This window comes from Puma concolor, chromosome B4, assembly GCF_028749965.1.
Source record: "Puma concolor isolate L17-30 chromosome B4, mPumCon1.1.hap2, whole genome shotgun sequence".
Lineage (NCBI taxonomy): Eukaryota > Metazoa > Chordata > Mammalia > Carnivora > Felidae > Puma > Puma concolor.
In genome coordinates this window covers 69,762,767-69,778,130 of record NC_141673.1, presented here as the reverse complement: position 1 = coordinate 69,778,130, position 15,364 = coordinate 69,762,767, and the positions used below count along the sequence as shown (strand labels likewise).

At 39.3% G+C, this 15,364-nt stretch overlaps 1 protein-coding gene across 3 annotated transcripts in view; it reads left to right on the top strand.

The window, feature by feature from the left end:
- The first annotated feature begins 1,603 nt into the window (after window positions 1-1,603).
- ARID2 (AT-rich interaction domain 2) overlaps window positions 1,604-15,364 on the top strand; it is a 172,421-nt gene continuing 158,660 nt past the window's right edge. For all 3 annotated transcript variants that reach the window (XM_086713597.1, XM_086713596.1, XM_086713598.1), the window contains exons 1-3: window positions 1,604-1,842; window positions 1,958-2,051; window positions 3,120-3,217. In XM_086713597.1, coding sequence (XP_086569723.1) covers window positions 1,751-1,842; window positions 1,958-2,051; window positions 3,120-3,217 — 284 coding nt within the window. In that variant the 5' untranslated portion in view covers window positions 1,604-1,750. The remainder of the gene's footprint in view (window positions 1,843-1,957; window positions 2,052-3,119; window positions 3,218-15,364) is intronic.

The following is a 15,364-nucleotide window of genomic DNA, read 5'->3' as shown; positions in this document are numbered from 1 at the left end:
AATAGTGGCGATCACTAAAATGGGAATAAAGATACGCCCCACACTGTGAAGCTTAATTAGCATTTGTAGCAAAGGGCCGTCTCCAGCACCCCTTGTAAATGCAAACTTAGGTGGGAGTATTTGTTGAGATTAGTCTCCCTTTAAGCAGCTTTATTAACCTTCAAAATATTTTCTACGGGGATGGCATTTAAGACATTTGAGAGAAAGCAAGGAAAAACAAGGCATTATTCACTATTTAAGCGCTGCTACCTTTAAGATATCTTAATGTAAAAATATAAACGTTAATTATTGTTAAGGTTCAAAGAATTGGTTCCCAACCAGTTTAATTACTGTTTGCATAACTCAGCATAAAATAATCTAGTTTGATATGTGAAACCAAAGGCAAGATGAATTAAGAGCATTACTGTATTTCCACAGAACTAGGACAGACAGTTCACATTGTATTTAATTTACAGTTTGCTAAAGTTAGTTTGTGGATAATTCATGGAAAATGTGCTAATCAGGCCCCAAAATACTAGCACAAGGCTCAGAAAAGCCGATTCCTTTAGACCTTGGGGAAAAAAAAAAAGGTAACAAATATGACTTTATTCCGATCTGTGAATGATGCGTAGCGTGAGGAGCTGCCCCTCGGAGCTTCCCTTCCCTCCCGAGCGCCAGACCGGTTGTGTCGGGCTGGCAGGGACTCAGAGGCGGCCCTTCCAACAGCCGGCCCGGGGACGCGAACATCGCCTCCACCCCTAACCCTGGAACAACCGGTAGTGGCCGTTTCCCCGCGCCGCCCCCCTTTCCGCCGGCTTTGTGTGCGTGTGAAATGTGCGGCACATTGCAGATGAACCCTAAGCCCGGCGAGCCGAGTCTATTGTTCCCCGCGAGGAGCTGCCGGGGCGGTGTGGAGCCAGGCGCAGTGCCGCGGCCGGCCCTCGGGGGTCGCTGTGCGGCGCTGGCTGCCCGGCCGTGGCGGCGGCGCTGGCGGCGGCAGAGAGGGAGGCTGGCGGGGAAGGAAGCGGGCGGGCGGCGCGCAGCGGCTCGGCTGCCGCCGGTGCTTTCTGCCCGGGGACGCCCCAGCCGCCGCGGCGGAGGCCGCGCGTGAATGTGTGCGAGGGCCCCGCGGAGCTGCGGCCGGAATACACGCTGTCACCCCTCTTTCCACAAACCACCACACAGACCTCCCCCTCCCCACCCCCAGCCCCGCCTGCCCCAGCCCCGCCGCCGCGGCCGCCGAAACTCCCGGCCTCCGGCCGCCCCGGCCCCTCACCGTCGGCTCGCCTTTCCCCTCGCCCGTTCGCGCGCCCCCGGCAGCAGCACCATGTTGAATCGCGTCCCCAGGCCGAGCCGCCTGGGCCGGCGGCGCTGAGAGGCGGGCGAGAGCCGGGCCGCGGGGAGGGAGGGAAGGAAGGGGTGGGGGCCGCGCTCGCCCCGCGGCTTCGCGCGGATCCGGCAGTCGCCTGCCCCTCTAGTTTCGCTCCGATTTCTTTAAACTTTTTTAGAAATTCCCCTCCCTCCTTCCCTCCTCTCCCCCTGGCCTCCTGCTCCCTCCTTCCCCTCCTCCTCCTCCTCCTCCCCCTCCCTCCCTCCCTCCCTGCGCCGCCGCCGCCGCCGCCGCCGCCGCCGCCGCCACCGCCGGCCCATGACTGAGCCCCGCCGCCGCCGGCCGAGGAATGGGCTCCGGGCTCTGGTAGGAAGCGCAGGGAGCGGGGGGCGCTTTTAAAACACCGATCTGGGTTTTTTTAAAACCTCCTTTGAAAAAATAATGGCAAACTCGACGGGGAAGGCGCCTCCGGACGAGCGGAGAAAGGGACTCGCTTTCCTGGACGAGCTGCGGCAGTTCCACCACAGCAGAGGGTGAGAGCAGAACCGGGGGGGCAGCGCCGGGGCGAGCCGGGGCGAACGGGGCTCTCCCGCCCGGGCCGGGCGCGGGGTCCCGGCTGACAAGTGCGGGGCTTTCTCTCTCCCGCAGGTCGCCTTTTAAAAAAATCCCTGCGGTGGGTGGGAAGGAGCTGGATCTTCACGGTCTCTACACCAGAGTCACTACTTTAGGCGGATTCGCGAAGGTGAGTGGAAGTTTTAATTTGTATTTCCCTCTCGCTGGCCTCTTCCAAAAAGTCTCCTTTGACCCCGGAGTGGGCGCTCGGGGCTGGGGGGGTGGCCCGCGGGGGCAAAAGGCGTTCTTTTCGCTCGCAGCCGGTGGCACGGAGGCGGACGGCGGCGGGGCTGTTTTTGGCCTGGTGGCTCGCGTGCGCGCGGCGGGCGCGGGGCTCGGGCGGGCGGGCGGCCCGGCGCCGGCTCGCGCCCTGCCCGGTGCCCGGCCGGCCCGACGGGGTCTGAGCGCCGCGGCGGGGAGTGCGGGCGTGCGGGGCGCCCGCCCGAGCCCCGCGCCCGCGCCCGCCCGCCCGCTCGCTCGCTCGCGAGTCAGCTCTGCCGCCGCTGCCGCTCTAGCACAGGCGGAGACACAGAGACACACAGACTCTGAGAGCAGTTTTCGTGCAACTCAAAATTAGCGCGGGCAGGTTTAACATCGATAATCGGCTGCGAAATGATCCCGGCAGCCGGGGGCACAGCCTCGGCCCCGTCGCCCTCGGTTTATACAGCTAACAAAAGAAACCAGGACCTGTCTCCAAATAGCCATCTTAGGCTTCAAGGCTAGGCAGAAGCTGTAGGCCTCAAAGAAGGGCCTATGGAGATGGATAGATCTGGGAGAGGGATCGGAATCGGCCCGGGCCCCGGCCCCCCCAGAACCTGCGGACGTCGCTGTCCGGAACAGTATTGATCCTTTTGAACTTTTTTTTTTTTTAGTGTAAACGGACCGCGTTGAGATTTAAAAGGGGGCGACAGAGGGACTTGCGATTGGTTATTGTCCGGGCTTCAAAAACAAAACAAACCCACCACCACCCCCCCTCCCGCCCCCCAAACAAAACAAGTGCTATTAAATACAGGGCTCTCGGGTGAAAACACGGTGATTCGAGCAGCCCTTGCTTAGGAACTCTTACGGATCGATCTGAAACACCCACTGATGCTTGAGGTATCTACAGATCTCTGTAGAATGGGTATTTATTTCACAGTTAGGTTAGAGTTTTCTTGGATGGTGCACTCTCAGACAAGTGTGGCTGTGTTTTTAACAGGTTTCTGAGAAGAATCAGTGGGGAGAAATTGTTGAAGAGTTCAACTTTCCCAGAAGTTGTTCTAACGCTGCCTTTGCTTTAAAACAGTATTACTTGCGGTGAGTAGTAGTGACTCTTCCACAGTATTTGGAATCGAGGGACTTAAGGGGAGATTTGTTTTTAGCCAAAAGAAAGCCCCCAAACAAACCTTGCACAGCAGACAGTCTCTAAACTTCTGTTCATTTTTTCAGTCTGAGAAACATCAAATACCCATAAAGCGAGGTTGTAGGAAGGTGAAAGTTTTCCTCATCCATTTTAGGATTGTTTACATTTTTCATACAGGATCTTTACAGGTGACACCCTACCCCCCATCTTGGTAAACATTCTTTTGTGACATTGTTATTGATGGCTTGATATCCACGGAGGGGCAGAGAGGTGATGCTTAGTAAAAGAGTTAAGATAGTTAATGAAACTTTGTATCCCTTGGGAAAATTTTTCTTTGCCTTCGAAACTCCTTTGCCTTTTTAAAATCCTGACTTTAAGATTTTTAAAAAATGAAACCTCTTGTGTGGAACCGTGTAACGGAGTGGTTTTTCAGTAGAATATTTCTACACTGCATAACGTGTTGGTGCCTTAGGTGACCCAGGAGAGTTTTTAGAGTAAGTTCTTTGGAATTTTTGAGTGACTTCAAAACGTTCCAAAGGATTATTATATATGTAGGAAGATTACGAAGTGGAGTACAATGATTTCGATTTTCTTTTCATTTTCTCCCTCCTTTGACTGTATATGACAAAGTAAATTGTTTGTTCAGTTGATAATGTGATACACTTCAGAAAAGATATTTCCTGATTAAGCTGTATTATTATTTTTTTCTGCTAGGAATATTTTCATATTGTAACCTGTTATGAGGTCATCTTTCATTTTTAATGCTTACTTACTCATAGAGGGTCCTTAGTTGGTGGTGGTTATTTAAAACTAAAATAATGCTCTTCATATTTATTGCTTTTTGATAATGATATTAAGGGATGGCCTTTTTTTAGTTAATGTAGCTTCTGCATAGATTGAGCTTGGCACTTCTCATTGCTCCAAATGCAGTATCCAAATGTAGATACTCTGTCTTAAGTTCAACACTCTGAAGTAGGAAATGCAGTAATTGCCCAGGTGTGCTTTCTATTGGCTATCTTAGACTGACTTCAGGCTTGAAGCTGAAGAGTTCACAGAACTTTTTGGATAGTTACTGAGTTGCACAGAAGTCTAGAAAATATTAAATATGGCTAGTTGTTATTTACTCTAGTTTGTCTGTGATGGCTGTAGGTGTGAGTGCATTTTTAAATAAAGAGCTAAAGCGAAAAACAAAGTAAAATTAAATTAACCCCCCAAAACTGTTGATTTGGTGAGAAGTAATGTGGTGAGAAGTAGAGAATTTTATATTTATGGTGCTACTCACTTGCCCATTTCCATTTATAATATTGAGAGGAATATTATTCATACAGGTCTTGGTCTTCTGATAATCAGTTTGAACTGTTTGGATTTTAAACTGTTTTGTAACACAGTTTAAAGTTATGCCTAATATTTATTGGATTGATTGACTGAAATTTAATATCCAAAAGGTACTGAATGATATATATGGTTCGTGAGATGTTTTTCTGAAGAACTTACATGCATACTAACCAAGTTTTAGCATAATCAATTAACTGCCTCGAATTCCAGTTTTTTACAAGTTACATAAATATTGTTTTTTCCAGTAGTGATTTCTATCCTGAGATCATATCATTCACTGATAATACTTACAAGTACTGTTTTTAAGTAAATAGTTTCAGGGTTGTTTGCGACTCTTCACATTGTTCTTATATCAATTTGAGCTTTATTCTCCTATTAGAAGCTGCTTTTTGAACTATGTCCTTAGCTAAACTTGTTTTTCCTCCATATGTCACTCTCCAGGTTTGTTTTTGTAGGGTTGTAGCTAGGCTACTAGGAAAAAAGTTGAAGCATTTGTTTTGGAAAATAAAACCATGTGAAGATTTGTATGGCTTGTAAAGAAATACAAGAGAAATATGCTGGTCAAAGATTGGGTACTACCAACCTTGAAAGATTTTTTTCCAGAGTGGTGTAATTAGAGGACATGTATTATGCTGGGTTTTACACCTTCCTCTGAAAAATCTTAACTGGCAGACAGGATGCCAAGCTTTCACAGTAATTCTGTGACTTAACTATAAGAGTTCCTCTTCATAGTAAGAGATAGTAATGAAGTGACTTTGTGAGTTCCCTCTTTGATATATCATGTTGAATATCATGGTTTCTGATGAGCAGATAATGCAGTGTGTTTTGTAAATCACAGGTAGAATATTTTTTTAAAATAAGAACTCCTTTTTCATTTGACCTATTGTAAGACTGTTATTATATATGTTAGTTCTCATTTACTCTACAAGTTTAATACTTGCTGACATTCCTCTGTAATTTCATTATTAATTAGATGGATGGCTGTTAGCCAGATATAGCCAGTATTAAGGAAGTTATGATGTAACTTCATGGTATTACAGACACTTAAATAAAGAAGACCAAACTAGTATGCTGGCCATGTATATATTCTAACATTTCTATGTTTGTTTTCATACAAACATAGTCATTGAATGTAGAAACTGGAGTTTAGTGGTCTGCTAAAAGTTTGCTTGATTGTATCAAACATACATTTATTCATTTGTAGATTGAGTATAAAAATTTCTCAAAGTCTAAAATTGAAAATGCAATTGACGATTTGTTGTAACATTGGCGTTTAATGTTTTAAATGTTAGTGCCTACTGGTAATGAGTAACAGTACTCGATATTTAAAAATTGGGTATTAATCCTTTATGATGTACATATATTTTGTTTCCACTTAGTTCCTTTCTTGGCCTGTACATCTCAATTTCTTCCACAAATGTTTATTATTAGGATATCCCTATAAGTATAAAATGGTAAGGGAATATTTCCCACATTTTATGGTTGGAGAAATTAAAGTGCAAAAAAAAAAAAAAAAAGTCCAAGTGACTTTAGGGGCATTTGTTAATTGGACAAAAAAAGTTGTATTCCTGACACATGTTCTGTAACGTTTAATCAGTCTATTATCAATTCAGTTTGTTAGTCGCAAATGATTTTAAGAAATTAAAATATGGTTGAGAGTTACATATGGTTAAATGTATGGCCAATATACACAATATGTTCTATATTTATTCAGTGAATTTTATTTTGTTTTGTTTTGGTGCAAAGACTGGGGGGCAATTTACTACTGTTAGTCCCATTTAAAAATTTGAAGCCTTGGTATGAAAATTTAGGTAACTATTTCAAATACTTAGTTGAAGAATTTTCTTGTAGCTTATGCCAGCATTACTATAGCTATAGTCAAGGTTCACTTGATATTTCTATTATAAAACTTGATTTTTTGGAAAGGAGGTGAAATATCTTAGACATTAAAAAAAATATTGCACGGAACTAATATGAAATGATTTTTTTTACATGTACCTACCTTTAGAGTAGTCAGCAACTTCACTGTAGAGTTGTACCCACCAGAGTGAATTTTCAATTGCATTGTGAATTTATTCTATTTTTCTCCCCTTGGTGAATAAAGCCCTCCCTTAGATTATACCAACAGGAAGAGTTTACATTTATCAATTAGATAGAATGAATACACTCATATGTTCTGTAGTTAGTGTATACCATGTACGTTATCTCTTTTAAGAGAAAGCATTTAATGAATCTCTTTATGTTAAGTGAAGCAATGCTTCAAAATTGTAATAAGCAAGTAAATAAAGTAATACTCTGAGTTTGTGAATTGCTAAACAGAATTGGTAAGCAGACATTACTCGCTTTTTTCAAGGAAGAAAAAGAGAAGTAATATAGAGATTGAAAGGACAACTGTACTTAAATAAATTATTCGTGTATGTATTTTAAATTTAATTTTATAAACTGTATTCTTTCATTTTGAGCAAACCTGATTTTGATCTCTTCTGATAGTCTGTTACATTTTAAAGGGCATGCAGACTTGTGGAAAGGAGTAGAAAGTGGAGAAGGTTGTAAGACTGATCAGAGTTCAGCCAGGTTAATGTTGTGTCTTAGAAATCGTGTTTAAACAGCTCAAATTTGCCCCAAAGTAGAAATAAATCTCACTCACTCCAAGATAGTTCATTCACTGAAGACACATATTTTACTGAGGTAACCAACTAGGAGCTTAACTATAACTCCCAAAAATGTTTGTGGTTTTTTACATAACATTTTCTGCCTTTAACTAAAAGTGTGTATTTCTAAATAGGAGCATTCTTTTGTAAACCTACCTGTATTCTGTTGTGGATTCAGTATTTTCATAGTTGGTTGTGTGTGAAATCCACTAGAACTGATAGAAAAGCATATCACTGCAGTGAATCCTTCATATTGCCAAACTGAGTAATATTGGAAGTTTCAAAAGGAATGAAAAATAAACATTTTGATTCATTGGAATTTAGGTATATTAGTCTGCAGGCAAGTATTCAATACATATTTTTAGGTGAAGTGTTTAGAACTTTTCTTAATATTTGGTGAAGTCTACTTACTGGACATGTTCCAGAGTGGTATAGACTTTACTAAAGTTTACTGGTGTAAATGGGGTTTGTCCGAATTGGGAATTAGAGGACATGTGGGGCAGAGTGAGTGGGATTTTCTCAGTCTTTGCTTCTTTGACCTGCCACCGCCATCATTACCATACTCCTTGGTATTCAGGATCAATTAGAGTAGAAATTCTCAATTTGTGCCTTTTAAATACTTGTTTTCTTGAAATGTCAGTGTGTTTCCTTGAAAAAAGACCGAATGAATTTGAGCAGTACAGCTAAATTTGGGTTAATTGCAGGACTTCTTAGAGACTTTATTTTGTTAATGTGCATATGGATCTCTACACAGTTTGGAGAAAGTCCATTTATTACCTCCTTTCCCCCAACCACAGTAAATGGTGTTTCCCTGACACTCCCACACACCGCAGGAATGTGGTACCAAACCCCATGTTTGAGGAATATTTGTAGGTTCTTTGGAGCAGTTTGGGAAGCTCTGAACTGGAAGAAATAAGGGTTAAGGAAGAGAAATTTTAAATATAGAAAATAATAAGGAAATGAGAAATAAGAGGTAATTGTGTATATTTATGTAGACATACATAAATACCAATGTAAATTTTTTGGAGCTGTTCACATGTCTTTATCAATGGCTGTGCAAAATTACATTGGTAGTACTTGTTAAATATTTGTTTGAAATAGGGGGATGTTAAAATTATCTTGTGTTCATTGCCAGTAAAAGAAAGGTAAAGAAATATTGCAGTCCAAATAGAAGAAGAAAAGTTGAACCTGTAAGATAAGCAGTGGCTTTAGTTGGTCCAGAATGGAGAAAGCTGTCCTTGTAGATTCATAACAATATTTTTTCTACTATTTAAACCATGATGTTATGAAAGACAAAAAAAAAAAAATATGACATGATAAAGATTTTTTAAGTCTCAGGCAGTAGTTCACATATTAGCTTGATATTCTTCATGACAAAAGAATTTATGATTAGTTTTATTTGACCAGTCAGCAGCCCCTCAAAAAGCAAGTAATTGCTCTCTATTTTCCCTGTTGTCCATCATTCAAACTAGAGGGTTTTTTTAGAACAGGATATTTATATTTAAATTTGGATTTTAAATTTGTCCATACAAGCCTCTTTAAAGAATTGGAGCAGAATTATTGATCACATTGTTTTGTGGGGTAGTAATTACTTTTGTTGAAATATGGTGATGGTCCTGCTTAAACTTTGTATTCACTTCAGTTCTATGACTTAAAAAATTGGGAAGTCAGATCATAAATTTCAGTGTTAGGGAAAGCTGTTTAGAAGTATGTATTGGTTGGCGCGCCTGGGTGGCTCAGTCTGTTAAGTGCCGACTTCAGCTCAAGTCGTGATCTTGCAGTTGGTGAGTTCAGGCCCCGCATCAGGCAGGGCTGACAGCTTGGAGCCTGCTTCCGATCCTGTGTCTCCCTCTCTCTCTGCCCCTCCCCTGCTCATGCTCTGTCTCTTTCTCTCTCTCAAAAATAAAATAAATGTTAATAAAAAAAAAGTACATGTTGGTTTAAGAACCAAACTTGCTGGAGTTAAAAATAAGGGTGTTAGTGGGGCGCCTGGGTGGCTCAGTCGGTTAAGTGTCTGACTTCAGCTCAGGTCATGATCTCACAGTTCATGAGTTTGAGCCCCGTGTCGGGCTCTTTGCTGTCAGCTCAGAGCCTGGAGCCTGTTTCGGATTCTGTGTCTCCCTCTCTTTCTGCCCCTTCCCAGCTTGTGCTCTGTCTCTCTCTGTCTTTCAAAAAAAAGATTTTAAAAAATAAGGGTGTTAGTGTTAAAGGTTGTGGTCAAATATTTTATGGCTTGAAGTTATAAGCACAGTTTTTACAAAAAGCAAAAATACTGGCTTTTGAATTTAAAATAAATTTAAATAACCTGGCTAGTACAGTTTATTCATAGTAGAACCAAGGAAAATAGGCAGATTGATGCAGTTTATTCAGAAGTGCATATATGCTGGTTGATATTGGTGTTGGTTACCTATCATAAAATTTATTGATGCATTCACTTGGAAATATAACTTTGGGGGGACCTAGAATAAATTGTTAATCTCAGTAATGTTTGGATTATCTATGAATTTCATTAAGCATTCCAAGAATTGTGTTACTAAAATAAGAGTCTAACGTATTTTTCTGTTTCAGAGTATAAAGAAATCTCATTTGTGCTTGGATACTTTTTGCATATTCATTATGTTGTGAAGTGGAAGTTAATCCATGTCTGCAAGATATATACCCTGTTGACTAAGTACATTGTAATAACCTCTTGCTGGAACTACAATCTCTTGGTGATATCTAGGAATAGCTGTCACATTCTGATTTGTTGTCCCAGAATGATAGATCCATAATTCCAATAGTTTCTAAGTCACTGTTTGCAGGGTCCACCCCATCTTACCGCAGGAGATTTTGTGGTGGGGCTGAATCTGTTTTGGCTGTTTTATCTCATTAGTCTCTTAACAGTTTCCTTTTTCTTTTCCTTTCATGCCATTGATTTGTTGAAGTAAGGGAGTCATTTGTTCTTCAGATTGTACTAAATTGTCAATTTGGTTGATCACTTCCTTCTAGTGTCAGTTAACTTGTTCTTCTATCCCCTGTATTTATTTCCTGAAAACTGATAGATCTAAAGGTTGATAACATTCAATTTCAGTATTTCAGGCATACTTATTAGATAGTGCTGTGCTTTTCATTGAATCATGAGACATGTAATATTTAGTTGTCCCATATTAGTGGTGCTAAGATTGATTGGTGCTTTTAGATAATAGTAGTATGAAACTGTATTCTTAATAAGTGTGCCACAGGTGATTCTTAAGTGTGAAGTTTGAGAACAGCTGATTGAAGTATTGTAATGAAACCAACTTAGTTGCTGAGATAACTAGTTTAACTTGGCATCAACACGTTGGCCAGGGCTACATCCAGAATAAAACCTCTAGATGACATCTGGTCTGGGGCACCTGCTCAAGCTGCACCTGTCATCTCTAAACAGAGCCTGGACACACCCTATACTTTGTCTCTGGGCTCCAGAGAAGCTAACAAGGGCTCCACTTCAGTTAAGGGGAATAAAAAGGTATATGAATTACCAATTCAAACTTAACTGTATTTACATAATTTGGATTTTAAAAATTAATTAAAAATAAGTTTTCTTTAATATCTAGGTGGGGTGTTGTTGTTTTTTCCTATATAGGACTTTATGATATTCATTCCAAATGATATGCCATTTGTTTTATTGAACTTACTGAATGCTTTTCTACTTTTTGAGGATTTTGTAGGTCTGTCCCAGTTCTGCTTAGGGAAGTTAACTTACATTGTTTAAATTCCTATAAAAATAGCAATATTAACAATAGCTTGTTTTTTAATGCACTGCCTTGATTTTTCAAACCATTTTCATATGTGAGATTTTATTTTTATCATCAAATTTCAGAAGTAATTGCTGTTATTTAATCTTAGAAAAAATAACACTTAGAAAAAAATTCTTTACACAACTCAAATTCTTTTGGCACAAATGGGCTACTTTGTAAAAAAAAAAAAAAAAAGAAAGAAAGAAAGAAAGAAAAAGAAAAGGGCTATAGGTAATAGCCAACTCTCAATCTCCAGTGTCAGCCATAGTGGACTGGTAGAAAAGTTGTTGTTTTTTTTTAACATATTTTCAGACCATACTTTTTTCCCTTTTGCCTTTCTGTTTCGTTCCTTAGTTGATAGACTTGCCTTAACAAAGCATTGTCTTACCACCCTTCATTATCTATAGTTGTTAAATATCCTCAGGAATAGCCCATGTTCTTGCTATATTTACCTTTTGTTTCTATCAGTAAATGATTTTATTCATTGCCATTTAGTGGGGCCAAAATAAAGTGTTGCTTCTTATGAAGCAGGATTTAGAGAAAGTTGTATAAGAATCTATTGCTTGAAGATACATCTTATTGTGAAGTATGGCAAATATCTGATTCTCACCTTTCTGAGTTCTTACTGTTGTCCTCGGTTAATTCCCACTTCTGGGGTACATTGGTCAGTTGCTCCGTGCACAAAGATGAATTTTATTATATAATCATACATCACTCATGGTGAAGTGTTTTCAGATGAAATATTATTTTGTCCCTCTCCTAGCCCATTTTAAATAAATAAAATGTTAATAGAAACACACATGAGGCCAGTAGGAACATTTATCTGTTAAAATAGGACAAAGAAGAGACCATAAGTTAGGGTTCTATGTAGAAAGTATCTTACTTGTAGTACTTTAGAATTTAAAATTGTCAGTAGTAATGCTCAAGGTTGATTACACTTTTCATAATCGTTCATAGATTAAGTGAAATTTCAATGTATTTGAACACCGATCAGACCACTTTGTACTTCATAAATAGAAGTTCCTACCTTAGCACTCTACCTCCAAGTGCACTCCCAAGTGGTAGGTGAAGTGTGCTTAAGTGGTTTGTATTATCTTCTTAGTTTACACCATTAAAAAGTCAAACCTCTGAATTTGTGAGTAGTTTTTCCAGGTAGCCTCACATTGTAATTCATTAATTCAATCTAATAGTAAAAAAATCTGAGAAATAGTAAACCTAATCATTTTCCTTCCTTGCTATGTTTTCTTTTTTAAAGATTTAAAATTTTTTTTGACTCTGTGAACTCTTGCTTACACTTTAGTTATATTGGCCAGTTATTATTTTGCCTCATTTGCTTTATCTTTTTCTCTTTATATGTGATGGTATACATATATTATTATTACTATTTTATAATCATTTGATATCATTATAAATATCATGGTCTTTATTCCTAAATATGAGTTATGTTAAGAATAAAACATTCTGTTAGTGTAGCAATAATACAATTATCAAATTCAGGAAACTTAACATGGATATAATCATATTAATCTGTATTATATACAGACTATTCGAATTTTGCCAGTTATCCCAAAGATATCTTTTATAGCAATTGTGCCCAACCCTGCAAATCCATGATCTTGTATTACATTTAGTTATGTCTCCAGTTCTTCATCCTTTCATGATATTACCATTTTCGAGCAGGACAAGCCAACGGTACTATAATTTGGATTTGTCAGATGATTTTCCAGGATTAGATTTAGGTTAGGCATTTTTGGCAGGAGGCCAAATGTCACTTTGTCCTATTGTTGAGGTTAACTTTGGTTTAAGGTGATGTCCTTCTGGTTTCTCTACTGCAAAGTTTTCATTTTCTCTTTTGTAATTAATAATTAACCTATGGGGACATACTTTGAGAGCATGTAAATATCTTGCTCACCGTTAAACTGTTACCCAGTAGTTTTAATGTCCATTGATGATTCTTGCCTGAATCAGTTAATTATAATGGATGTATAGTGCTTATTTTCTAGCTCTATCATTCTTTCAGCATTTCTTAGCAATCTATGGTAAGGATAATATTTTCATTCTTATTTATTATATTTTTATTTTATACAGTGGATTAATATCTGATGTATTTTGCTCTTTAAGTTTGGCCAGTAGGAACCCTTTCAAACTGGTTCCTGTGTCTTTAACATGTTCCTATTTTTGAGCTCTTCCATGCTTTCGGACAAAATTAAGATCTTCCAGGGTCAATTTGTGTTTTGCTTACCTATCTGTAGCATCAGCTATTTCTCCAGGGAGTTCTGGGTTTCTTTAGTGTGGAATGGTATACTGAAACCAAGATCTGGTTGGCAGGTGTACCGATTGTTGCGTTGTCTTTCTTCCAGGCTCTTGCAGAGGAAGAGCTAGGAAGTTTCTTTATTTTAAATATAAATATACATAGGGAGGAGCCAAGATGGTGGAACAGCATGGAAGCCTTTTATGTGTCTCGCGTCCATGAAATACAGCCAGACCAACACTAAACCATCCTCCACACCTAGAAAACTGATTGGAAGATTAAATATAAATATACATATTTAAAAAATGATAATGCTATATATACTGACATCTCTAGCTGCAATGCACACAAGTTTCTTCTTGGCTTCTTCCATACTGTGTATCTTCCTTCTCCTGCATTAAGAACTCTAGTACCCAATACCAGTATATTTACTCATCTGGTCAGGTCTGTAATATAGAGAGTACAGTTTAAGAATTATTACACCCATACCACTACAAACAACAAACTTGCTAAGTAGAGTTACAAATTTCTTTGCAGTTCTTTTAGTGTTCAAACTGAAGCTATATTGGTATTTTGTTAAAAAATTCTCAGTGATTGGATTTTTTTTTCTGTTATTGTTATTCACTTAAAATACAGTAAAATTCGGGGGCGCCTGGGTGGCGCAGTCGGTTAAGCGTCCGACTTCAGCCAGGTCATGATCTCGTGGTCCGTGAGTTCGAGACCCGCGTCGGGCTCTGGGCTGATGGCTCGGAGCCTGGAGCCTGTTTCCGATTCTGTGTCTCCCTCTCTCTCTGCCCCTCCCCCGTTCATGCTCTGTCTCTCTCTGTCCCAAAAATAAATAAAAAACGTTGAAAAAAAAATTAAAAAAAAAAATACAATAAAATTCGAATTTTTTCCATTTGTGTTCATTCTTGTTTTTCCCCCATTTTTGTTTTTTAAATTTTATTTATGAATATGTGAAACAGTTAATAAAATTATAAAATCAAAATTTAAGATCTACTTGGAGGTTACCCTCTTCTCTTCCCTTTCTCTTCTACCCCTTCCACTTATGCTTTGTTGATAACTAGTTTCCTTAGCATCTGGTTGTCCTTCCTGTGTTTCTTTTTGTAAAAATTATATATAGAATATATGTGTATATATATATTTTTATATATACACTTTTAGTTTCTGTTGAAATGGAGAATGCCTTTTGCCTTTTTTTACCTAATGTATCTTGAATATCACTCTAAATAAATTCATAAGGTCCCATTCTTTTTTTAACAGCTGCATAGTATTCCATTGTGTGTATATATCCTGGTTTTCCAAACAGTCCCCTACATGATGACACTTAGGTTGTTTCCAATATTTAGAATAGCAAATAATGCCATATGAGTTATCTACAAATCTAGTAATCTTATACAAACCTGGTTTTAAAGTTTTGGAGATCTATCTTCAGAGCAAATTACTAAATTGGGTGTTGATGTAGTAATCAAAGAGTAAATGCATATGTAGTTTGTTAAATATTGCCAAATTCCCTTTGTGGGAAAGAACTATTTAGCATTCCCACCACAGTATATGAAAGTGCCTATTTCCCAAAGCCTTGCTATGTGCTTGTCAAGCTTTTTAAGTTTTACTACTGTGAGGGATTAAAAAATGGTATCTCACTATATTTCATTATTGTGGCATACATAGCATTTTTTTTTAAGTTTTATTTATTTTGAGAGAGAGAGAGTACAAGTGGGGTAGGGGCAGAGAGAGAGGGGAGAGAGAAACCCAAGCGCTGTCAGCACAGAGCTGATATGGGATTCAAACTCAAGAACCGTGAGATCATGACCTGAGCTGAAACCAAGAGTCAAATGCTTAACCGATTGAGCCATCCAGGTGCCCCATGCATAGCATGTTTTAATATTTGATAGTGCCATTCCCATCTCATAGTTTTGTGGGGGTTTTTTTATATGAAGTTTTCTTGGCTGTTCTTTTATCCAGTTCCAGAAAAAAGCTTGTTAATTTTTTGTTGTTGTTTTTAACAGGGATTGCATTAAATTTATAAATTACCTTAAGAGAACTGAGATGATGGTATTGCATTGAGCTATCTAAGAACAATGGAAGTCTGCCTATTCAAGCCTT